Source organism: Mauremys reevesii, linkage group 1 (genome assembly GCF_016161935.1).
Source record: "Mauremys reevesii isolate NIE-2019 linkage group 1, ASM1616193v1, whole genome shotgun sequence".
Classification (NCBI taxonomy): Eukaryota; Metazoa; Chordata; order Testudines; family Geoemydidae; genus Mauremys; species Mauremys reevesii.
Window position 1 is genome coordinate 318271312 of NC_052623.1, and position 27216 is coordinate 318298527.

Genomic DNA, 27216 nt, shown 5'->3' on the forward strand with positions numbered 1-27216 from the left:
TGTGGCCAGAGTTGTACAGGAGGTCAGACTAGATGATCATAATGGTCCCTTCCGACCTTAAAGTCTACGAGTCTATGAATCTATAACAGGACCGCTTGGAAATAGTGACCATAATATAATAACTTTTAACATTCCTGTGGTGGGAAGAACACCTCAACCGCCCAACATTGTGGCATTTAATTTCAGAAAGGGGAACTGTGCAAAAATGAGGAGGTTAGTTAAATAGAAATTAAAAGGTACAGTGACTAGAGGAAAATCCCTGAAAGCTGCATGGACAGTTTTCAAAGACTCCGTAATAGAGGCCCAACTTATATGTTAGGGAGATTCCCAAACCCAAGCCATCATTTGTAGGTGACAAATCTGAGGAATTGTCATAGATTGAAGTGTTACTAGAGGAGGTTTTGGAATTAACAGTAACAGTAACAAGTCACCGAGACCAGATGGTATTCACCCAAGAGTTCTGAAAGAACTCAAATGTGAAATTGTGGAACTATTAACTAGGGTTTGTAACCTGTCCTTTAAATCGGCTTCTGTATCCAATGACTGGAAGATGGCTAATGTAACACCAATATTTAAAAAGGGCTCTAGTGGTAATCCCAGCATTATAGACCGGTAAGTCTAACGTCGGTACTGGACAAATTAGTTGAAACAATAGTAAAAAATAAAATTATCAGACACATAGAAGAACATAAATTATTGGGCAAAAGTCAACATAGTTTCTCTAAAGGGAAATCGTGTCTTACTAATCTATTAGAGTTCTTTGAAGGGGTCAACAAACATGTGGACAAGGGGGATCCAGTGAACATAGTCTACTTAGATTTCCAGAAAGTCTTTGACAAGGTCCCTCACCAAAGGCTCTTATGTAAATTAAGTTGTCATGGGATAAGAGGGAAGATCCTTTCATGGATTGAGAACTGGTTAAAAGACAGGGAAGCATAGGAATAAATGGTAAATTTTCACAATGGAGAGGGGTAACTATTGGTGTCCCCGAAGGATCAGTCCTAGGACAAATCCTATTCAACTTATTCATAAATGATCAGTGAGGTGGCAAAGTTTGCAGATGATACTAAACTGCTCAAGATAGTTAAGACCAAAGCAGACTGTGAAGAACTTCAAAAAGATCTCACAAAACTAAGTGATTGGGCCACAAGATGGCAAATGAAATTTAATGTGGATAAATGTAAAGTAATGCACATTGGAAAAAATAACCCCAACTATACAAACAATATGATGGGGGCTAATTTAGTTACCACTAATCAGGAAAGAGATCTTGAAGTCCTCGTGGATAGTTCTCTGAAGACATTAATGCAGTGTGCAGTAGCAGTCAAAAAAGCAAACAGGATATTAGGAATCATTAAAAAAGGGATAGAAAATAAGACAAAGAATATCTTATTGTCCTTATATAAATCCATGGTACACCCACATCTTAAATACTGCATACAGATGTGGTCTCCTCATCTCAAAAAAGATATACTGGCATTAGAAAAGGTTCAGAGAAGGGCAAGTAAAATGATTAGGGGTTTGGAACGGGTCCCATATGAGGAGAGATTAAAGAGGCCAGGACTTTTCAACTTGGAAAAGAGGAGACTAAGAGGGGATAGGATAAAGGTAGATAAAATCATGAGTGATGTGGAGAAAGTGAATAAGGAAAAGTTATTTACTTGTTCCCATAATATAAGAACTAGGGGTCACCAAAGGAAATTAATGGGCAGCAGGTTTAAAACAAATAAAAGAAAGTTCTTCTTCACACAGTGCACAGTCAACCTGTGGAACTCCTTTCCTGAGGAGATTGTGAAGGCTAGGACTATAACAGGGTTTAAAAGAGAACTAGATAAATTCATGGAGGTTAAGTCCATTAATGGCTATTAGCCAGGATGGGTAAGGAATGGTGTCCCTAGCCTCTGTTTGTCAGAGGGTGGAGATGGATGGCAGGAGAGAGATCATTTGATCATTACCTGTTAGGTTCACTCCCTCTGGGGCACCTGGCATTGACCACTGTCGGTAGACAGGATACTGGGCTGGAAGGACCTTTGGTCTGACCCAATATGGCCATTCTTATGTTCTTAACACTAGTTGTAGTGCCCTGGGGCACTCTTATCATTGTGCGGAGGAGTGCCTATTAATTAAAAAGAAAATGTATGTATAAATAATGTTAAGATTACTAAAACTGACAAAAGCCAGAATATGCAGTATTAATGTCAACTTCCAACAGTCCACTTACACGTAGGCATTAAAATAAGAACAGGTATTAGGGATGGAGTACAAACCATTATGTTCAATTATTTTTAATTTTTGTTGGCTTATGTCATAACATAGTTTGTTTAAATACTTCTGAGTACTTAATTTCACTCTATAAAAGAGAGAAAATTCTGTGGTGAAAGTTTTTCAGATGTGTGCCATTGTCAATCACATCTCATCCACTCTACCAATAATATCAGGCTCAGTGCACCATTTGCCTGCTTCCCTGTCAAATGTCTCAGGGCCTTTTTGCAGGTCACACTCTATTCAAATCATAGTAATTCCTAGCTCCTACATAGCACTTCCCATCTATAGATCTCAAAGTGCTTTACAAAGGTGGCAAGTATCATTATCCCATTTTACAAATGGGGAAACTGAGGCACACAGGGGTGAAATGACTTACCCAAATTTACCCAGCCTGATATTTGCAACGATGGGGCTAGAATCTGTATCTCTCAAATCACAGTCCAATGTTGCATCTACTAGGCAACACTACACTACCCAAGTTCTGGCCCACCAAGACATTACCTTCTCCTCATTCAAATCCCTTCTTTAGAACTCGCTTCTCTGTAGACTCCCTGGTGGGCTTCTACAACAATATTGAGTTATTCAACCCAAATTCTGAACTACCAAGATGGGCACATTCTAAACTTAGTAAACATGTGATTGAAATGCTGTAGCTCTTATCTCTTCATCCCATCCCCCTTACTGCACACCCCACATACTTGCTGGGTTACACCCCTAAGATTAAATTAACCTCTTCAGGGCAAGGCCATGTGCCATTAACACTGACCTAGAGAGACCTTCTCTAGCAGTGGAGATTCCTTCTCCTATGTCTTCCCAGTGCCCAGATCAGCTATTTGGGCTGGACTTTAGCAGGCAGATTTCAGCTCAGGTGTGTATCAATGAATTTACATCTGTTTGGTGAACACTTTTGCAGTTCTCTTGATACCATACTAGGATATGTTATACAAGAAAATATCAGAGAAGGATCCTGTGAGACTGAAAACTACAGCTATGAAAGCATGTATCTTTAGGGCAACAGAAATAATCAATTAGCAACTATAGGTTAATAATCCTCCCCACAAATTTTAGAAATGTCTCATGAGAAGATGCTGACCTGGACTAGTTCCATAATGCAAATGTATATCTTGAGAAACAAGCACAATATGTGCCATATTTTGTTTTAGCTAAACTTAGGGATTTGATCTTTCTGATGTCATGTGGAAATTTGAATGTCTGCCCAGGAGTAGTGTTATGAGATAAATACACAATATGCCAGACGGATTGTGCTTGGGGCAGCAAAGGCTGTAAGTAACAACAGATCATTTATTAACTTTCTGAAATATTATATACAAATCTCAATACTTATCAGTGACAAGTGGTTAGGACTCCTGGGAACATTAACAGACATTTATGGCAGTTTGCAATTATATTCAGTTTCACTGAGACCCTTGAATTCTCAAAACCATCTTCAGATTCCTCCTAGCAACCCTTCTGCTTTCCACAGAGTGGCACTGTTTCTGGTGGAAAATAAAAATGAACCATCCATATCTGTATCTAGTAAGAAAGATCTGTTGCAGCTAATTTCAGAATACTTGTTAACAGTTTTCTGTTGAAAAATATCTTTCACAATCCCCGAGGTTTCCACATGAGACTCACCCAATATTACTTACTAAACACAGAAGAGGTGGGCCAGCGAGTGACAATTCTGGAAGATATGTTCAGAGAATCAGAATGATAGGGTAAGTAATGCTCTGAAGATATCCTGTCTAGGGTTCTTACTACTGAAGAGAATAAATTGTAAAGATGTCCCAAAAGGAAAATGAGAGCACAGATGCAACAAGCCACAACAATATGGCCAATAACACAAAAAGCGAGGGAGTTTTACACACACAGAGTTTTTATATATAATTACATACACACACAAATACAGAGGACCAAGAAACCTCTTTAAAATTCAGCATTAAGAACAACAATCAAAAGTCTGTAGAATGAGAGAGGAATCCAGGAAAACAAACAAGACAAACATGGAAAAACTGATAAGGGACATCTCAAGAAAAAGCAAAACAAAACATTTAGGGAATGAAAGTTTTGCCTCCTGTATCTTGGAAACAATTTCTGGAGCACTGAGACAGAAATGCAATATCCAATTCAAGCAGTAATGCTTTGTAAACATAACACTGTTTGGGTTTTGCTTTCTAAAATTTGTTTTTATTCTTTTCCCTTTTAGATGAGACTATTGAATATTATTTGTTCTGCATTTATTTCTTGAAGAAGTTACTTGTAAAAACTTCATTGTGCCTGTTTTCATTCTAAACTGACAGCAACAGAGCAATACCCTCTATTAGCCACTAGGCTATGCTAAAAGATAATTCAACTGATCCAAAATATTTCACTTGTAAAAATAATCCAAATTACAAATCCATCTATTCAGTCATGTAAAGATGTACATTAAAAGAGAACGTATTAGACAGAGGAAAGCTACTTAAATTATTAAGCAAAGTAAGACAAATAGGACTGACTCATCTGCCTCAACAACCCCACACAATGAAGTGATGAGTTAAAGGGAAAGACCAAATTGGCACACGTGTCTTCAGTGTAATCACTTACACAGGTAATCTTAACTATCACATCTTCATATAGCTAAACAGCTTTCAAAATAGGCTTTTTAGCATGTGATACATTTTGGCTCATAAGTTTTTGGAAAATCTAAAATCATAATGGAAACATTTTAATAGAAATTTTAATAAAAGTAAAACTCTAGCAAAATATGAACTCACTACCTTTGCAATACTGAGACAACACTTTATCTAGCAGGCTCTACAATCTTTGGCAAGTAGAACGTTGCCACATTCCATGAATACAAGATAAACAGATTCTGAGTTATAGTAAAAAAGAATTTTTAAAAAATGCATAAGTTACTAGTAGCTAGAGTTCTCAAGAAGAATGTGTCACAAATCCACATTGCTGGGTTGCATTCACCTCAGACTGCACAGAACCTTCTGGCTAGTAGCATTTGTTAGGGCCAGGCACACATGTGCTTGTGGCATCAAATGCATGGATTAAGTGTGTAAAAAGTGGGGGAAGGGGAGGATTGGAATGTCCTTCAGTTTCTTCCACTCTTTCAAATATCCATTCATGAAAGATTTAAAGAGTCAGAAGGCTGGGGTCTGGCCAACATGGGGTTCGGCGTGGCGCAGCCATGGGCCGCCTGGCATGGCCAGAGATTAACGGTTAATGTCAGTTAACCGGTAAGCCTAATGCTTACCAATTAACTGGTTAAGCGGTTAACATTTTACATCCCTATTTTTAACATTTAAAAAAATAATTCCTTAATTTTTAAAATAGCCCCAAACACTGTACCCCTCCCGCAAGAAAGTCCATCATGTGGCATCATATTGACACCCAGATAGGTCAGCAGTAGATTTAGAACTTTTAGTTCCACCACACGTACCTCAGCTACATGAGCTAATGGAGTAACTGATCTCAATAGTAGATCATCATCCTGTACATGAAAGCACTAGAGAGAGATGAGGCACACACTTTGCCAGTTGGTTTCCCAGATATTTGCTGAGAACAGAAGACTATTGAGTCATGGGTTCTATTACAGGTTCTGAAGGGAAATGTTTTCTAGTCGACACGGATTCTGCAGAGGCTCTTCTGCCTGTCCCTTTGCCCTCCCTCCCCCCAAATCTTGACCCCTTCTGCCCTGTTCCCTCCAACTTGTCTCCATCTACCCCATCCCTGGCCTCTTCTTATTCCCTGTCCTATTCTCCTTGCCTACCCAGTCTCAGTTTCCACTTCTCAGATTTCTCACCCCTTCACACTCTCCTTGCCCAGCCAGTCCCAGCTCCTCACACAATGCATCTATCCCCTAATGCCTCAGGCTCCTGAGCTCAGTCCTCTGGAACAACCGGTCCCGGTCTCCTTGCCTACCAATCCCGAGTCTCATTCTTTGAAACAACAGAACCATTTGGGCTGACATTTTCTCACACACACACACACACACACACACACACACACACACACACACACACACACACACACACACACACACACACACACACACACAAAAACATCCTGAGGCAGACATGTGTCATGGAAAATTTCAGGCCATACAGTTAAAGTTTAGCAAAGTCATAAGGAACTGAAAACTGTGTTATATAATAGGAAGTATGGGGCATCTTTAATAATAGGCAATGACATCAGCCCTGTCTGAAATAAGCAAAATAGAAACAATAGGAAGTATTTCAGAAGAATTTAATAGCATACTTGATGCTAATTTATACAGTAATAATTAGAATCTACAATGGTGTTCTTTTTCTGGAAAGCACTTCTGCCTTTTGTTTGCATTGTGTAGAAGGATAAAAAATATGCCTGCCAAACACTTCGTAATACTTGTAATTGAAGCCTTTCCCTCTTCCAGGAGACATTATTATTTTTGCAATTGGGATGGGAGATGCTGGCCATGTGTTTTTATATTTATATTCTTTTTATAATCCATTACACATAGCTCTAATGTAAGATCTAGAAACAGGAAAAGTTCCTAAATTGCTACTATAATGCAAATACCCTTGAACAGAAATACGGAACATGAGAGGACAGAAACTTTTTGTGTTACAAATAGCACCACATTCACATATAAAATTTATTTTATTTTAATGGAAATTGTGTGCCACCTAGATATCAAGTATTTTTTAAATAATTATTAACTCTAAGCCTAACATTCAAGAACTGCTTTTTGTAAAGGGCATTGCACTTTTCACTCTGACATCTTAGGGCAGGCTACACTTGCAGTTGTAGAGCACTGGGAGTTATACCAGCCTTCGGAGACCACAGCAGGGAAAACGCTGCTGAGTGTTTACATTCTCAGCTGGAAGCACACTCATGTGGCCACATTAGCAGCTCTTGCAATGCCACAAAGAGCAGTGCATTGTGATAGCTATCCCAGCATGCAAGTGGCTGCAAGGTGCTTTTCAAATGCGGGGGGGTGGGGTGGAGTGTCACAGGGAGTATGTTGTGTGTATGTGGAGAGAGAGAGTAGGTTTTTGTGGGGCTGATAGCATGTCAGCATGCTGTCTTGTAAGTTCAGACAGCAGCAAAAAAGACCCCCCGCCCCCGCCCCCACCTCTCTCTCTCTCTCTCTCTCTCTCCCTCGAAGCAAGCAGCATTCCTCAATAATGATTCTTTTGTCCTGGAGCAGATAAGCAGCCAGCTGTCAGAAACAGAGCTTTGAAAGGGTGTATCTGCAGTCCTACAGCGAGTTCAAAACAATGACAAGAGTGGCCACTTGACTTAAGGGGATTATGGGATGTTTCCGGAGGTCAATCAGAGTGCAGTAATGCAACACCTTGTTCACACTAGTGCTGCGTCGCTACAGCGGGGGCGCAGCAAACATTATTCCACTTGCTGAGGTGGAGTACCAGCAGCGCTGTAGCTGCAGAGTCAGAGCGCTCTACGTGCCTTGCCAGTGTGGATGGGTAGTGAGCTAGTGCGCCCGGGGCTCCTTTAATGCGCTGTAACTTGCAAGTGTAGCCAAGCCCTTAGAATTAGTTCTTACAATTTGTCTTTACATCCCAGTGAATCATTTGAATTAAATGTTAGTCCAGGCTACAAATTACTTATAAAGCCAGCACTATACCTTCCCATATTACAGCAAATGTTGTGCATTTCAGTGCTGCCTCTCAACTTTGCCTTATAGTTACATGTGGAAAAATGTGAACATAAGACTGGAACTAAACATGCAGAGGAATTCACAAAGTGCATACTCACCCACAATGCTTCATATGGGGTGGCTTATCCATCCTCACTGCCAGTTTAATCTTCAAGTCAGAGTCCTGGCTGTTTTTGGGGACTATCATTTTATGTAACTCAGGTGACTTTGAGCTATTGGATGTTGGATATAATATAACCTGTAAAATATAAAATAAGAACTTTTTTATTGTACTGACTCAAAAATCTTACCAGAATCTACTTGGTGACGTGTGACCAATTGAGAGCTTCATTGTGTCTTTTCCAATAGGGGTTGTCAGAGTCAAGACATGGCTATTAAACCATTTTATTCCATCTCCTCACAACAGATGTGTTTTCAAAGGGGATTCATTTATTTTCTGACAAATGGGTGTTTTTATATTATCAGATAACATGTTTTCCTCCTATGTTACTTCATTCCAAATTAATAGCTCAAGAAGCACCAGCAGAACTGACAGTTGAGAAATGCTCATGTACAATTAAGCAGGCACCTAGACACTTACATCATTCAGTACTCCACAGGGAATATGTCTAGTGAAATAATGTGCTATGGTATTATACAATAGATGGCATTCTCCAGCAATGAAATTAATTACATGAGAGAACACAAGAGTAATACACTCTTTCTTACCAGCTTCATTATTCAATCAGTGGTAATAATGAAAATCAATTAAAGTAATATCACAGAAATTAGAGATGGAAGAGATCGATTAGGTCTAGCCTATCTTGGTACAAGTGCAGTAGACTACATTTATTTCTCTAGCACTCCATTCAATCCAGGTAATCTATTCGCAGTACCATGTTGATATATCTACAATGATGACAAGTTATATAAAGTTAGAAAAAAATAAACCTTTATTTCAAATCAAACAGAAGCTTTCATGCAAACTGTTAAAAAAATCCTTCATTTATTACTACTTACAATTAAGCAGTTTCTATGTAGTACCTGAATAACATTAGATAACCATAGCCAGGGGCGGATTTTGCTGCCCCAAGCATGGCAGGCAGGCTGCCTCCAGCGGTTTGCCTGCGGGAGGTCCACCGAAGCCGCGGGACCAGCGGACCCTCCGCAGGCAAGCCACGGAAGGCAGCCTGCCTGCCGCCCTCGCGGTGCCGGCAGAGCGCCCCCCGCGGCTTGCCGCCCCAAGCACGCGCTTGGTATGCTGTGGCCTGGAACCACCCCTGACCATAGCCACCTCCATTCTCATTTTGGCCACAGCCCTTGAACAGGATTATACGTCAAAACTGCACATCTCTTGTGGCCTCATGACAAGTCAGTGTGTTCAGACTATCACCACCGAGAAATGAAATATTTCAAACTAAAGCACAACCCTGTAAAACAATAATCTACTTCTTCTGTGTCACTGTTTTGTAAGATTCTCAAGAAAAGGCTATCTACATATCTCCTCCATGTAATATGGGAAAGTTAAAATGAGAACTTGAGTACAAGTCACCAAGAAAAGTAAATGTAAAGAATACCTTCAATGCTAAGACCATTACAATGGTACTGTATCTGAGGCCTACATCTCTGGGATGTTGAATGACCCCAGTTTACATCATATTATCTTAGTACTTTGCAGGATTAGGATCATGAATTCTGGTAACCACAGAATCATACAATTGTAGGACTGGAAGGGAACTCGAGTGGTCTTCTAGTCCAGTCCTTTGCACTCATGGCAGGACTAAGTGTTATCTACACCATTCCTAACAAGTGTTTGTCTAACCTGCTGTGATAAATGAGGGGGGAGGGATAGCCCCCGTTCGTGGACAGCCAGCCAGCCAGCTAGCTATAGAATCCCTCTTGGTAGCTGTTCTCTACTTGCTTTACCTGTAAAAGGTTAAAAAGTCTGACTGCATGCACAGGTAAAGGGAAGTGAGTGGGCACCTGACCAAGACAGCCAATGGGAGGCTAGAACATTTTAAAATTGGAAAAAAACTTTCCCTTGGTCTGTCTGTTGTTCTCCAGAGAGAGGCGACACAGAGCAGCAGTGCTATAAGAAGCTTTAAGCCAGGTATGGAAAATCATCAGATCATACCTAAAACTACTTATTTGAACCCCAGATATGTAAATAAATCAGGGAATGTCTAGGAAGACGTGATTAGGATTATTTCTTTTATTTATTATTGGCTTGTGGACTCCTCTGTGCTAACCCCAAATGCTTTTGTTTTGCTTGTAACCTTTAAGCTGGACCTCAAGAAAACCATTCTTGATGCTTAATTATTATATTTGCTCTTTTTAATTCTAGCAATAGCCTAAGTTCCAGATGTATTTTCTTTCTTTTTGTTTTTAATAAAATGTACCCTTTTTAAGAACAGGATTGGTGTGTTTTTGTGTGTGTGTCCTAAAAGATTTGTGCATATGTTGTTTAATTAGCTGGTAGCAACAGCTGATTTCCTTTGTTTTCTTCCTCTGCTCGTGCGTGTGTGTGTGGGGGGGGGGGGGGCTTGAGGGTACCCCACAGGAAGGAATTCCCAACTGCTCCTTCCTGGGTTCTCAAAAGTTTTTTTTTGTTGTTTTTTTGTTTTTTGCAAACTTGGGTGGTGGCAGCATCTACCCATTCAAGATCAGAGAGAAGCTGCAACCTTGGGAGTTTAATACCAGCCTGGAGTGGCCAGTATTAATTTTTAGAATCCTTGCGGGACCTCACCTTCTGCACTCAAAGTGCCAGAATGGGGAATCAGCCTTGACACCTGCTCTTAAAAATCTCCAATGATGGAGATTCCACAACCTCCCTAGGCAATTTATTCCAGTGCATAACCACCCTGACAGTTAGGAAGTATTTCCTGATGTCCAACCTAAACCTCCCTTACTGCAATTTAAGCGCATTGCTTCTTGTCATAACCTCAGAGGTTAAGGAGAACAATTTTTCTCCCTCTTGCTTGTAACATTTTATGTACTTGAAAACTATTATATCCCCTCTCAGTCTTTTGTTCTCCAGACTAAACAAACCAAATTTTTTCGATCTTCTCTCACAGGTCATGTTTTCTAGACCTTTAATCATTTTTGTTGCTTTTCTCTGGACTTTCTCCCATTTGTCCACATCTTTCATGAAATGTGGCGCCCAGAACTGGGCACAATACTCCAGTTGAGGCCATATCAGTGCAGAGTAGAACAGAAGAATTTCTTCTTGCGTCTTACTTACAACATTCATGCTAATACATCCCAGAACGATGTTTGCTTTTTTTGCAACAGCATTATACTGTTGACTCATATTTAGCTTGTGATCCACTATGACCCCAAGATCCCTTTCCGCAGTACTCCTTCCCAGGCAGTCATTTCCCATTTTGTATATGTGCAACTGACGGTTCCTTCCTAAGAGGAGTACTTTGCATTTGTCCTTATTGAATTTCATCCTATTTACTTCAGATCATTTCACCAATTTGTCCAGATAATTTTGATTTTTAATCCTATCCACCAAAGCACTTCCAACACCTCCCAGCTTGGTATCATCAAGTGTCCTGTCTCTGCCATTATCTAAATCACTGATTAAGAAATTGAACAGAACTGGACCCAGAACTCATCCTGCAGGACCCCACTTGATATGCCCTTTCAGCTTGATTGTGATCGACTGATGACTACTCTCTGGGAACAGTTTTCCAACCAGTTATGACCCACCTTATAGTAGCTCCATCAGATTCTAAGTTGTATTTCCCTAGTTTGTTTATGAGACGGTCATGTGAGACAGTATCAAAAGCCTTAATAAAGTCAAGATATATCACAGCTACCACTTTCCCCCCATCCAAATGGGTTGTTATCCTGTCAAAGAAAGCTATTAGGTTGGTTTGACACAATTTGTTCTTGACAAATCCATGTTGACTATTAGTTATCACTTTATTATCTTTGCAAATTGCTTAATTATTTGCTCTATTATCTTTCTGGGTACTGAAGTTAAACTGACTGGTCTGTAATTCCCTGGGTTGTCCTTATTCCCCTTTTTATAGATTGGCACTATATTTGTCCATTCGAGTCCTCTGGAATCTGACCGTAGTCCCTGACTTTTTGAAGATAATTGTTTGTGGCTTAGATATCTCTTCAGGCATTTCCTTCAGTATTCTAGGCACTGGCGCCGATTCCATGGGTGCTCCAAAGCTGGAGCATCAGTGGGGAAAAAATGGTGGGTGCTAGCCCCTCTTTCAGCTCCCTCCCACCCCCACAGCGCCTCCCGCCCACCAGCGGGCCCCATGGATCAGTGCCTCCCCTTCCCTCCCCGCACCTCCCACCCACTGCAATCAGCTGTTTTGTGGCATGCAGGAGGCTGGGAGGGAGTGGGGAGGAGAAAGGACATGGCACGCTGGGGGGTGGAACTGGGCGGCAAGAGGTGAGGTGGGGATGGAGATAGGGGCTGGAAGAGGCGGGACAGCAGTAGAGTGGGGGCCGAAAAAGGTGGAGTTGTGGGGTTTTGGGGGAAGGGATGGAATGGGGCAGGGCCTGGGGCAGAGATGGGGGTTGAGCACCCCCTGGCACTTTGGAAAGTCGGCGCCTGTGATTCTAGGATGCATTTCATCAGGCCCTGGTGACCTGAAGACATCTAACTTGTCTACATAATTTTTAACTTGTACTTTCCCTATTTTAGCCTCTGAGTCCACCTCATTTTCACTGGCATTCATTAAGTTAGATGTCCAATGGGCTACTAAACTTTTTGGTGAAAACTGAAACATGAAACTTATTTAGCACTTCTGCCATTTCTACATTTCCTGTTAGTTCCCCCCCTTCACTGAGGAATTGGCCCACCCTGTCTTTAGTCTTCCTCTTGCTTCTAATGTATTTGTAGAATGTTTTCTTGTAACCCTTTATGTCTCTAGCTAGTTTGATCTCGTTTTGTGCCTCGGCCTTTCCAATTTTGTCCCTATTTTGCTTGTGTTGTTTGTTTATTTTCATCTTTTGTAATTTGACCTAGTTTCCACTTTTTGTAGGACTCTTTTTTAAGTTTCAGATCACCGAAGATCTCCTGGTTAAACCAGGGTGGTCTCTTGCCATACTTCCTATCTTTCCTACCTTTGGTCCTTAATAATGTCTCTCTGAAAAAATGCCAACTCTCTTTTTCCCCTTTGACTTGCTTCCCAGGGGATCTTACCTACCAACTCCCCAAGTTTGCTGAAGTCTGCCTTCTTGAAATCCATTATCTTTATTGTGCTGTTTTCCCTCCTATCATTCCTTAAAATCATGAACTCTTATCATTTCATGATCACTTTCACCCAAGCTGCCTTTCACTTTCAAATTCTCAACCAGTTGCTCTCTATTTCTCAACTGTTTTAGTGACAGAGAAAAAGAATCAAGATCTATCATCATAAAACATATGAAATGTGCATATTTCATAATACAACTAATAGTAGTGACTTGCTCTGGGGCATTAAGTAGACTCAGTTCCCTTTAAAGAGCTAGTAAGCTGACAGTACATCTCAGTTTTAGTACTTAGATGCTTCTACTGTTCAAAAATGATGATTTTTCAGAATGGGGCCCCTAAGGAAGCAAAATGATTTCCATTTAATATAAAAATCATCTTCTAAATACATATCCAAAACCCAAAGTCATTTAGTGTAACCCTAAGTTGCAATGCATGTGTCTGAAATAAAAAATGTTGTTAATTCAAAGCAAACCACACTGAATATTAAGCAAAGTATCTGTGTGCATGCTGAAGGTTACTACATTCTAACAATTTTAAATTTCTCATTGTGCTTATTAACAGAATTCCAAGAAAGGTAATTCTTGATAGTTCCCCCTCTTCCATAAATATAGAAGCCTTTGAGTTCCATTGCATAGGAAATAGTTTCCAGTTGTTTTTTCCTTTTAAGTGGAAACTATGTAAATAACATTATTACTCCTTCCTTGCATTTAATGATTTCACATATATCTAGGCATTCATGCCGAACAGTAGATAATAGTCTGATTTTTTTCCTTTTCTACAGGCAGTAGTTACTGCTGTCATGAAACAGATTAACAGACCTAATGAGTCGCAAGCAACATTTCTTTCTCCAAGGTTATTTATTTATTTTTTTAAAGTTGATGTAAACACAAATAGACAAGTGTGTCATTAATTCATAAGTTTTCAACTGGTAGTTTCTTTCTGTATTTTAAAAGAATGATAGAATTTTCTTCCCATATCTCTTTTTTGGCACAAGTTCTTATATACCAAATGTGCACAGAAGATCTATTTGCATATACCCCCCAACAAAACATTGTTAACTTTAAGTACAGATTGCTAAGAGAGGCAAATCTTGTACAAATTGCATTCCAAGAATGTTAGTGATAATGTTTAACATTTTTCTAGCACTTTATGTTACAAAGCATGTACGGATATTAGCTAATTAATCATCAAGGTAGGTGAGGTAGTTGGGCAAGTATTAACCCCTATGTGTCCGATTATCACCTGGCATAAATTGTCATAGCACTGTGGAAGTCAATGGAGCCACACTGATTTACACCAGCCGAGGATCTGGCTCAATGTATAATAGATAGAGAAACAGAGATGGGAAGGCAAAGCAATATGCCCAAGGCCACCCAGTGAGTCAGTGGCAGAACTATTATTAGAATTCTGGACCTCCTGACTCTATGCTCATTCTTCCAAATCACAATGCCTCAACAAGGAGGTTAAAGGGAGTTAAAAATAAATCTGCAAGTTAAGAAATTTGAAAATGGTCCATTAGCCCATTGCACGCATATAACCTCATGTAGTTTATCATAAGCCCTTTATACCAAATAACAATCCCACAGCAACAGTGTACTCCATTTCATGTCCATCATAGCTCTCTGACAAAATCTCAAGTCACATTAGCTATCTATTACAAATAATACTAACGTTTCATCTATTACAAGTAATACTAACATTTCATTTCACATAGTCATATACAGGACACAAAGGACACTGTCTTGTATTCATGTTTTTCTCTAATGAGGATGCCCAAGCAATATAATCAACCCCTTAAAGTACATAATAATTATAATTACATTAAAAAAACTGTGCTAAAAGATTATTAAGCTTGCAAAGTCAAGCACTCAAATGTTAGGAAATGCCAGAGTTAAAGTTGCCTGTGCACCTTTAATTCAGCTCCCTTGTACATATGCATTATGATACAGTCTTTAATTACATGATCACTCTACTATTTTTTCAACAGAACTCATGCATCATTCAGGCCTGGTCGACACTACAAAGTTAGGTCAACGTAAGCAATCTTGCATCAACCTATCTGTCCATGTGTCTATACTTAAATTCATCTCTGACCCATGTAAGTGCCCTATTGTAGTGACACAATAACACCATCTCCCCAAACGGCAGAGAGTTGTGGTCAACACACTAAGGTCAACGCTGTCAAGGCTGAATCCTAGCTTTGTCACTCCGAGTGCAGAAGGTGGGGGACCGCAGGGATTCTAAAAATTAATACTGGCCACTCCAGGCTTGTATTAAACTCCCAAGGTTACTGCTTTTCTCTGATCTTGGCTTGGTAAATGCTGCCACCACCCAAATGCAAAAAAAAAACCTTGTACCCAGGAAGGAGCACTCCCTGTGGGGTACCTTCAAGCCCTTTCACCCCACCTCCCATCCGGGGAAGAGCTGAGAAAGAAAAGAAAGGAAATTATCTGTTGCCACCAGCTAATCAAACAGCATATGCACAAACCTCTTAGGACACCAAAAATCCAATCCTGTTCTTAAAAAAGGTAAATTCTACTAAAAACAAAAAGAAAGAAAATACATCTGGGACTTAGGCTTTTGCTAGATTTTAAAAGAGCAATTCCAATCATCAAGCACCCAAATAAAGCATCTTGGGGGCTCACCATAAAAGTTACAAGCAAACAAAAGCATCTGGGGTTAGCACACAGGAGATCCACAAGCCAAAATAAAAAAATAAACCTGATTAGTTAGACACAAACATCCCCTATCCAAATAATTTCTTCTAGGTACGAAAGATGAATCTTCATACCTGATTCAAGCCTTATATGGCATTGCTGCTCCGTGTCTCCTTCTCAGGAGAACAACAGACAAAGGGAAAGTTCCTTTCCAAAATTTAAAAGTTCTACCTTTCCATTGGCTCTTTTGGTCAGGTGCCCACTCCTTTTCTTTTAACTGTGGGCTTGTTAACCCTTTACAGGAAAAACAAGTATAGAACAGAAACCAAGAGGGATTTTACGGCTAAGGGGATGGCTGGGTGTTCATAAATGGGGGCTACCCCACCCTTCATTTATCACAAACGCAATTTTTTTAAATGCCTTTTCCTGATTGTCCAGCTTGGCGAGCACATCAAGCAGCTCTCCATTTCTGTGTGCAACTGCCCAGATGATCATGCCAGCTATGTGCTCCAGACACACCTTGGTCTGGAATAGACAGGAGATATTGGCTCTCCTGGGCCTGTGGGGAGATGAGGCTGTGCAGGCACAGCTACGGGCCAACCACAGAAATGTGGACATCTACAAGCAGCTTGCACGGGGATGCAGGAGAAGGAGAATGACAAGGATCAGTAGCAATGCCACATGAAAGTGGAGAAAATGAGACAGACATACCAGAAGGCCAAGGAGGCCAACAGTCAATCTGGTGCTGATCCAAAGACAGGCAGCTCTTACAAAGAGCTGCATGCTACACTTGGCAAAGACACCCACCACCACACACACACATATACCTGAAGAGCCTAAGAGCTATGCCACAAACCAGGTGCAAGGCGGAGTACCTTAAACAAGAATTTAAAAAGGTTTTAACATGTTTTGGAATGCAGTTGGCTTAGTGTCATCTGCAAACTTACTGTGGGTGCAATCCATCCCATCATCCAGATCATTATTGATTAATCATTAAGTTTTACATCACCCAGCAGCCTTAACTAAAAAGTAATGTATTTATGGGGATTTCCCCCCCCTCCCAAGTTTTAATAGTTTAGCACGATGTAAATATCTGTGTGCATGCTCACGGGTGTGTGCGCATGTGTGTATCTCAAGCAATAGGAGAAAGGAGAGAGGGCAGTTTCATGTGTCCAATGATCTCTTTTGGAACAGATGGGTGAACCTTACTATTATTTTGAACTGAACATCAAGAACTAAAGCCTAAAGATTAATGAAACCATGAGAAATGTGAATAAATACACATCACTCTATCTTATAGCTCTAACTACAGTGCTTTGTGTCACTGTAAATAAAGGTGACATACTGCCAAGGGGAGCAAGAAAAGGAAAAACAGTTGATTGCTATTATTAAAAGGATTGTTCTCCATTGTAATATATGTTGTAAAACAGTATTATTTCCAATGTTAGTGAACAAATAACTTTCTAGATTGTTTTGTCACAGGTTTATTTTCAAAGTGTTATGTCATTTCATGGTTTTAATCATCTAGCTATATTTTCCATAACCTGCTTACAAAGAAGTCATCAACTTCTTCTTCTTTTCACTAATGGATTTAGAAAACACCTGTAAGTATCCCTTTTTTCTATACACAGTAATTCTACAAGTTTCACACAAATTCCAGTTGCAAAATGATTTCAAATCACCTTTTACTCTCAATGATCTTATTTTTAAAATACATTCTGTCAGAAGTAACAAGAACTATAAACCATAATTCTAAAGAGAAGCATAAAGAAATAACCAGATAGGTAACCTTCATTACAAAAGTCACATGCATTATTTATGACCATATAATTGAGTGCCAAAAGTGGGTCTTGAGTGTTGCATGGGGCCACGTGACTTATGACAAATCATCAATCTCAGTCTACTGTTGCTTGGGATATTGGTGATAAATGCAGTCATCTTATGATCCTAGTAAGTATGCCAGACGTTTTAATTAAACTAAGCCACAAGGGGTTAAGTATCACATCTTAATCTTCTCCCTCTTTTTTTTTAAATCATCATGTCTTTCTAAAGATCTAGAAAATAAAAGTTAGAATCTCGCTTTTTATGCTTTTCCTTCCGATCATACACATAACGTATATTGCCCAGGGATAAAAATCACAAAAAATAAAATTTTAAAAACCCACACAGATATACAATATTTTGTATCTAAATACTCTCTTCCAAGCAAGGATCTCAAAGCACTTTTTGAGTCACTTTTTGTGACTGGCAGAATGTTTCTCTCCTAAGCCCTAGGTATAACACAGGTTGAAATATTCACAGCCAACTAGAGTATGTAGGTACACAACTATCTATTGCAATTGAACTATGTGGCTAAATCCCCAAGTCAGCTTTGAAAATGTCAACCACATTATAAAAGCAAATACAGAAGTTATAATTTATACCCAACAGAACAACTCTTCCTCAGTCATTAACTTATCAGGGTGCGCAAGTTCCATCCCTTCCCCAGCCTTAATCCACTTCCTCTAGGAAGTTTGGAATAATAGTTGAGCCACGGAGCATGCCCTAAAGCTTAAACTCTTGATCTACCAGAAGAAAGGTGTAAGCAGGGCGTTTCAGGCCTTTGTCCACGCTGCCACTTTACAGTGCTGAAACTTTCTCGCTCAGAGGTGTGAAAAAACACCTCTTGAGCAATGCAGGTTTCAGTGCTGTAAAGTGACAGTGTGGCCATGCTCCCAGCGCTGGTAGCTACTCCCCTTGTGGTGCCACGACTACACAGCAGCAGCGCTTTAACGTTGGTAGTGAAGACGTACCCTCAGAGTCAAAGACATTTCATTGAAAACACCTGCCACCCATACTCTCCTGTTTAAGCCAGGGACTGTTAGCTCAAGCTCTTCAACTGATTTCATCCGCCGCGGTGTCAAATGAGGCAGTGGTCCTCAAAAGGACTCTTCAGCAGATTCATCACACCCAAGACACAAACTATAAGCACACTCCCCAATCAAGGGAGCCATTTCTTCTGGTTACTTCTCCCAGCCCACATGCATAACCTCGATCACATCTGAGTTCAGGCCCAGTCAACTGACCCTTATCTAAGCCCCAATTTAGGCCAGAGACTAGATAAATGGTTAAACAGAAAATGCCAGAATTAAGGTTGACTATGCAATGTTAATTCAGTCCCCTTATGCATATATATTATGATACATCTAATTACACAATCACATACTATTTTTTTCAACAGGACCCCTGCCTCATTCAGTGCACAGAATGAATGATGTTCACTGAATAAGTATCAGAGGGGTAGCCATGTTAGTCTGGTTCTGTAGAAGCAGCAAAGAATCCTGTGGCACCTTATAGACTAACAGACGTTTTGCAGCATGAGCTTTCGTGGGTGAATACCCACTTCTTCGGATGCAAGTAGTTAACACATCTGAAGTTAAGTAGTTAATCACATCTACTGAATAAGTAGTTATTCCACAGTCCATTTTATCCTTAGCCGTTAGGGGTGTCCATGCCTTATTTATTATTCAAATACTGCTCTGAATCTAGAATTACTATTCTCCTTCAGGGCTTTACTGTGGTGGTGATGGTGATGGGACATAGCCTTTCTATCAGCTGGATGAAGGTAACATTCCTACACTCAGACACTGGCAATTAGGTGCACCTGCAGAGTATGCTCCACCTGGAAAAGGGGAGCTTAAAAAGGTTAAACCCACCACAGAGAAGTGGGAGGAGAAGTCTGCCCAGGAGGAGTGGCTGCTAGGGACTGCCAGTGAGTTCAGGAGCGAGAGGAGCCCAGCCTGAGGTGGTGGCTAGCCTTTCCTTCCCCTCCCCCCTTGTTCTGGGGACCGACACTACAAGCCTGATACAGGTGGCAGCCGGCGGGGGTGGGGTGGGGGGGGGGCTGCTCCAAACCAGTGACCTCTGGTGAGACCCAGGGCACACTGCCAGGAACTAGAAGTAATTGGACTCAGAAAGAACTGCAGGAGTGAGCTGAATTCCTCTTGGGAACAGAGAGAATGCGCAGGAGTGGGGGCTCCAGTAGAGGACCCAGGGGCAAGACACTCAAAGAGACTACAGCTAAGCGCAGGCTGAGGGTTGACCTACAACACTCATCACAATGGTATTTTCACAAACATTAGTTTATTTATTTTCACAACAGCCCTGTGAAATAAAGCACTGTAATTCTCCCTATTTTCCAGATGAGAAACTGAGGTATGGAGAAATTTAGATCAAAAGTTTCCTCTAACTTTGGGTGCTCAATTTGAGATCATGACAGCCTTATTTTTCAGAGTCCTTAGCATTAAATAACACTGTATACTATGTACAAAGCACAGCTCCCAGGGGCTTCAGTTGCAGCTGTGAGTACTCAGCGCCAGGGTCACCCATAAAATGGGAAGCGCACAGTTTGTGACCACCTCTGAAGAGTATGGTTTAAGTGACTTGCCAAGCATCACACCAGCAATCTGTGCCAGAGGCAGAAATAAAACCAATTCTCCAGAGCAGCATTCAGCTGCCTTAGCCTTGAGACTGTGTCATCTTTTCCTACAGTCCCTTGCCCCATTCAGCTACACGCCTTCCAGCCTCTGCAACAAATAAGGTAGAGTCCTCCAAACTACAACCACCTTTTTCACACCACCCCAGTTCATCCCCAGTGCAGCTCCAGCCTGTGAATGAAGCAGGGGTCCTGTGGAAAAATAGTCTGATCACACTGTATCATAATGCACATGCACAAAGGGGACAAACTACATTTGCACAGACAATATTAATTCTGACATTTCCTAATTTTTGCGTTCTTTACTTTGCAAACTTAATATTATTTTAACACCGTTTATTTGTTTTAGAAACCTAGAAAATTATAAAGTAAACTGGAAAACCAGAAATTTCACCATGTGGAATTATACTGACCCCTGGCTCCCACTCCCCGCTTCTTTGTCCAGCCAATTGCAGTGTTCCCACAACTCCCACTCTGAGACCCTGCTTCCAGCCTGTGCCCGCCCCCCACCCAACCCACGACCCTCTGCACTTCTGTCAGGCTGCTTCTCAGTGTTGCCAACCTCAAAGATGAAACTGTACCTAATCACCAGCTACCACCAGCGGCTCTTTTGCAATTTCCCAGAGGCTGATTAGGTCCATCCAGCTGGGAGCTTCTTGTGTTTGGAGGCAGGGAGAGGGGCCCTGTGTCCTGCAGCCTGAAATAGGGGGAGAGAAGCTGGAGATGGTAGAGATGGAGAGGGAAACATTGTTCTACATATAATTTCCTTTGTTCCCTCAAGTATATCCTTTTGGAATTTTTCACCATGTAGCAGAATAATTCACTCTGTAGAGGGCTTATTCTTTTATGATTTACAAAGTTAATGACTGAAAAAGGAAAGGATTCCAGACAAAGCAGACAGTGTGGGCAGGTTTTGCTGTATATTTTTGCCTATTGTTACATGGCACCTATGACTGTCAAACTGAGTGAATTATACATGTGACTGAGCCAAGCCATTGTCTGCACAAAGGCACAAGAAGTTTCATTGCTAGTATGCCCTTTGGTAAATTACCTTTAAGATACAGATAATGGGACAGGGTCAATGAAACTGGTTCATGGAGGTATATTATTGTGAGACCCCTTGCCACCAACTTCTTCCCTAAGCACCTGGGCGTGGGAGTAGCTTTAATTCCTTCAGAAAGCTCCTTGGGCAGGAATCGATGTGGGGATGCACTGAATGAGCATACTCTCAGGGTGATTTTGGCTGTGTCCCCTTAACCAGACACTCTTGCCCATTTTTTTAGGATACACTGCCCCGCTTTAAGCCTTCTTCTCCCGCACACAATGGCATGAGAGAGTTTGGGACTATTTGGAGTTGCTTTGGTCTCACCAAATTCACATGACTGAACTTCAGAAGGCTCAAAGTTGTAAATAATGCCCTTGAATGCCTTGATGACAGATTGCTGAGCATAATTTTATCCTCTGAGGAGTCCATGCAGGCCTCACAGTTGTTGAAGTTGTAAGTCACTTGTGGCTGAGTGCTGGGTAGTGTCAAATTTCCTTACCCAAGGCACCCCCTGGGCTCTGGGCAGGGACCCAGCTCTCAACCAGGCCGCTGCTCTGGAATGGCCAGGTGGTTTTCCCACTCTGGTTCTAGTACTAAAAGGCTTAGCCCCAGATAACCCCAGAAAGGACAGACTGTCAATGAACAGAACAAAAGGGGAATTAACACAAATGAATCATCCCAAAACTGGGTTAAGGCTTTCTTCCTTCATAGGGCACTCGTCAGGCTGTGGACAGGAACAGACCCTTCTCAACGTGAGTCAGCATCGGACCCTCCCTTCCATCAGGGAGGGGCTGTCAGGCAACAGTCATCTGAGGAGCTCCTGCCTTCAGCCAGCCCTTTCTCCAGGAGCTGTGACTGAAAGTTTGTTCTTCTCCCTGGTCTGCCATCAGATGAGCTGGGCTTCTCATTTTTAAGCTCCTCTCTCCAATTCCAACATCTCTCGCAGGTGTGACAGGGCAGGGCCACCCAAGCCTACATTAGCTTGTTAACCCTGTGTAGCCCAGTGTGGGGTTTTTATACCTTATCACAGGTAGAAATTCTGAGGGAAAGCTCTCAGGCAAAGCAAAGGACAATGATTGGGAGGATGGGCGTTGAAGCCTGGTCACCAAGGCAGTTTGTGGGGATTCCATACAACCTACATTACCTACCTTGCTGAGTGATCTCGGACTTGCCAGCTGCCATAATACTAGAAAAGAAACTGCACAAAAAATGACCAGGGAAAATGGCAAACAGCAACGAGTCATAGTTTCTGGGTAAGTGCACCTTTGACCCCCAACCATGATCTAACTCAAAGGATGCACCTTTAAGTCTCAGGCCTCTTGCCATCACCTTTCTGTGGCCATGGAGCCATGTCCTCTTTCCCTCCGGACCAGCGTTTAGGCTGCAACCCCCCACCTCGCAATTTACTGTGCATATCCTAGCAGGTCTGACCTAGCTCAGTACCTGCCATTTCAATCTTTTTTTTCCTCTAGGAGCACTGACAGTGGTTTACCAGTAACTAGACAGCTTTGAAAAAGCAAAGTACATTAATTTAAGGACAAAATTCTTACAGAGAAAACATAAAAAACAACAGGTGCTATTTCAATACAGATAATAATAGTCATAACAGGTCTAAACACATATTTAAGCTTACCGGAGGACCACCATCAGTCCTATGGAGACCACAGCAGGTTCAAGTCCTTCCAACCCTTCAGTAGGGTTTGGATCCTTGGTTAAACACTGATGTCAGTTTGTTGGATCAAAATGAGAGCCCTGAGTCTGTTTAAACTCAGCCTTTATACCCCAAAAGCCTTTGTTCCCAGGCCTCCTAAAACAGCTAAAACTAGTCAATACTCCTTTCCCCGGGGGCAAAGTGTCAAGGCTGGGTGTCTGCATAACTAGTATTGGGATTTTGCACTAATCACTTACCTAGTGATTCCATATTCCCCATGAAATACACCCAGTGAGCCAGAAACACACACATACATATAATACATATTGACACAAAGGTCTCTGAATATTCTACAGGCCCATGTTGTCTGATCCATTCCAGTATAGCAGTCTTTGAAGTGTCCATGATTTACAGATCTGGTTCAAACATACAGATACCATTCATAAAGTTGAAACAATAGTCCCTAAAGACGGTGTGTATATTTGCAATATCTGACACACAAAGCACATGCTGAGAAGACCCTAAAATAATGATATAGTGATGAGAGGGAGTGAGGTCTGGCAGCACATGGGGCCAGCTGTAGCAATGGGAGCCTTTGGATGCTGCCACCTGAGCCCCATACAACTGCTGAAGTGGCTGGAGAGCTAACATTAAGCTAGGGGCGTTCCAGCCTTCCTACACATGCTCCCCAAAGAATTGGTTTCTGCCAGAAAGAGACCATGCTGGAGTGAAAGACAGATGGTAAACATTTCTGAAGAAATGAGACTCAGACAGAGCTGCTCAGGAAACCTCTGCTTTTGAGCATGAGGAAAAAACCTGTGGAACCACACTTATAATGGGTGCTGGGGATGGGACCTGCACTGCAAGACTTGGAAAAGACAGAAAAACAGAGATGAGGGGTGGGAAGGAAAAAACAAGTATTTCATCACCGGATAGAGAAGCACATTCCCACAACAGGTTTCAGAGTAGCATCCGTGTTAGTCTGTATCCGCAAAAAATAAACAGGAGTACTTGTGACTAACAAATTTATTTCAGCATAAGCTTTCATGGGCTACAGCTCACTTCTTTGGATGCATAGAATGGAACACACAGACAGGAGATATTTATACAACAGAGATTATGAAAAGGTTGAAGTATGCATACCAATTGCTCGTCTCAATTGATTGGACTCTTCCAGTTGGTATGCATACTTCCACCTTTTCATATTCTCTGTTGTATAAATATCTCCTGTCTGTGTGTTCCATTCTATGCATCCGAAGAAGTGAGCTGTAGCCCACGAAAGCTTATGCGGAAATAAATTTGTTAGTCTCTAAGGTGCCACAAGTACTCCTATTCCCACAACAGAGAACCATAAACTAGCATATTCAAAGTGTGGAATCTGTTTTAAAATTTACTTTTCTTGGAGGGTGTTTGAACAGATCACAGAATATAAATTATGTGCCTGCTGTAGTCAACATTCAGAAACTAGAAAATTATGCAAGTGTGGGTACCTGCCCAGCAAGATATCTTTAAAGCAAATACAGAATAACAGCATCAATGAAAAGCATAGCTATAAAGCTAATTATTACTGGCTGCATTTGGATGTGACAAGCAGCTAAAAAGACAATAGTTCTTCACTTTTAATTGAATAATCAGTGCAACAAGACTAAATTATCTTTATATTCAAAAAATATCTGTAATCAAACACCACCTGCTGCTCCCACATTGTATTCACATGTGTATGAAGCAAGCACAATGGCTGTCACTTTGAATTATTACGTTTGAACATCTTCATAGACAAAACCTTGAACAAAAAGGTTCTCTGGTAGGAAGGAGAGAGAAAATCATCACTTTTTACACTCACTCAGCTGTCTCACACAAACTCCAGCATTTACATCAACCTTGTTTTGTGTACATACATAGCTAGATACCTGGGCAAACTGGAGTCAGCATAGGGTGACCAGATAGCAAGTGTAAAAAATCAGAATGGGGGTGAGGGGTAATAGCCGCCTATATAAGAAAAAGCCCCCCAAAATCCGGACTGTCCTTATAAAATTGGGACATCTGGTCACCCTAAGTCAGCAGCATGCAAAATAATGCACATATTTTGGGAGATCTCAACCATTACCTAATTCAGGGTGGTCCAACCTTTTCACTGCCATGGGCTGGATGCTAGTTGGCCCACCTTGACCTAATCCTCTCAAATTCTGTTTTCCCGTTAGAAGAAATTTATAACTTTAAGAAATTTAAACTTAAGAACTTTAAATGCTGTACTTTACTTTGCTCATGTAACATGCTGCTGGGGACATCCAGAGCCTCAGCAAGAATGATCTTAGATGGAAGTTAAACTGTGTCAGCTCCCTGCCCTGTCTTCATCACCAGCAAACTCCTCAAGGCTCTCCCAGCCCAAACTTTACCAGCAGGTCACCATCAGTGAATTCCAGCCCCCAAGCTCCTCAGAAATATTTCTCTGCAATGCACAGCATCTATCACTGTACATTCACAGAAGATAATCCGTTTGCTGCTCTTTTAGAGAGTCAGTACATTACAGCCTATTAGCTTGACTGGAGTAAACAAACCCTTCCCTTCAAATACAGCACTGAGTAGGTTTACAGTAAAAATAAAAAAGTTGATTAACAAAAGGACATAGGTTAAGAGATACCATGCAAAGGAGATAAAGTTAGAAAAGGTTACAAGTAAAAACAGGCATCTAACAGACTACAACTTAATACAGCAAGATACAGTCTTTGCTCTAGATAATTTCTCTAAACCAGTCTCCTTTTCAGCTTTTCCTGGCCAGGCTGGCCAGGATCCATCACAAAGATCAAATTGCTTGGTTCCTTTGTCTCCTAAGCTGACAGATAAAGATGGAGTCTCTCTCTGTTCCTTATATCCCCAAGGGATGTCTGTGTGTTACAAGGCAGGAAGGCCTCCTGGGGATTCAGTCTCCTGTGTCTCTGGGGTGCGGGACCAGTGTTAATTCTCTGACTCTGGAGTTCAGGATCAGGATAAACCCCAATGCTTTAACTCAATGCCTTTGTTTACTGCTAATATGTAAATTGAGGTAAACCTATATTCCTTTATCTAAGACAGACTTGATTATCACTTTTACCTAGGCTAGGATGTCTGATCTTACACATGTTCTAGCAACATCATACAGATGGAATTGGTAACTTCATATATAATGTTAATGCCTGCATTTTACAATGATATTAATAGCCAGTGTGTTGTTAGTTTTCAAATGATACCTCCCGGGGCATATTCTGTACTAATGTCATTACAGTAGTGCCTAGGGTGCGAATACAGGGGTACCTAGGGTCACAGTTCTCTAACACTTTTTTAAATTAAATGACTGAGTGTATGCTTAGGTCTGTACAAAGACAAGCACACACCTTTGCTCATTTGTACTGCTGTAGTGCCTAGGAGCCCTAGTCATGGGGTCCTGGTCCACTTCTCATTTTACATTGAGTCAGTATATCTAATGATCCTCCAGTATCTTCCAGAAGAAGGGAGGAGGTATAGCTCAGTGGTTTGAGCATTGGCCTGCTAAACCCAGGGTTGTGAGTTCAATCCTTGAGGAGGCCACTTAGGGATCTGGGGCAAAAACTGGTCCTGCTAGTGAAGGCAGGGGGCTGGACTCAATGACCTTTCAAGGTCCCTTCCAGTTCTAGGAGATTGGTATATCTCCAATTATTACCTAAGAACAGTGAAAAAGGCATTGTTTTTTTTTTAAAAATGTTCTGAGCAACCAGCAGAAAGCAAACAGGGCATCCCTATGTGAGCAAACTATTCTTGTCTTCATATTTGGATTTGTTAGACAGAAAATAAGATGTCAGAATTGTGCCAGGTAAGAGATTCCTCCAATAACAGGCATATCCTAAATGCCTTAGAAGCTGAAGATGCCAGAAATGCACAATATACAATTATTTACACAATGGCATACATGTATGCAACATTTTACAAAACAAATAAAGATGGACTCCTCCCCCTGAAGAATTTACAGTTTAAGGCCCCTATCCTGCAATTGGCTGTAAATGGAGGGATCCCGGTGTCTGTGTACAATCTGTTGCAGGATGAAGCCTCACATTAAGACAAGATCAACAAGAGGTGACTGTGACCCTAAGAATTCCTCAATGAAAACTGGCAAATGGTTCACTGTTCTATAACAGCATCTCCTGTCATACCTGACACTCACTACACCTAGCACACTGCTTTCATAGTATTTTTAACTATAAAGAATGTCATGTGAGGTCTTCAATGAAGGCCGGGATCACATTGGTCATTAATATCAT

At 41.2% G+C, this 27216-nt stretch overlaps 1 protein-coding gene across 5 annotated transcripts in view; it reads right to left on the reverse strand.

The window, feature by feature from the left end:
• The window catches only part of CADPS2 (calcium dependent secretion activator 2), a 530263-nt gene that overhangs the window by 234347 nt on the left and 268700 nt on the right, over positions 1–27216 (reverse strand). For all 5 annotated transcript variants that reach the window (XM_039510109.1, XM_039510118.1, XM_039510136.1 and 2 more), the window contains one exon: positions 8014–8153. In XM_039510109.1, coding sequence (XP_039366043.1) covers positions 8014–8153 — 140 coding nt within the window. The remainder of the gene's footprint in view (positions 1–8013; positions 8154–27216) is intronic.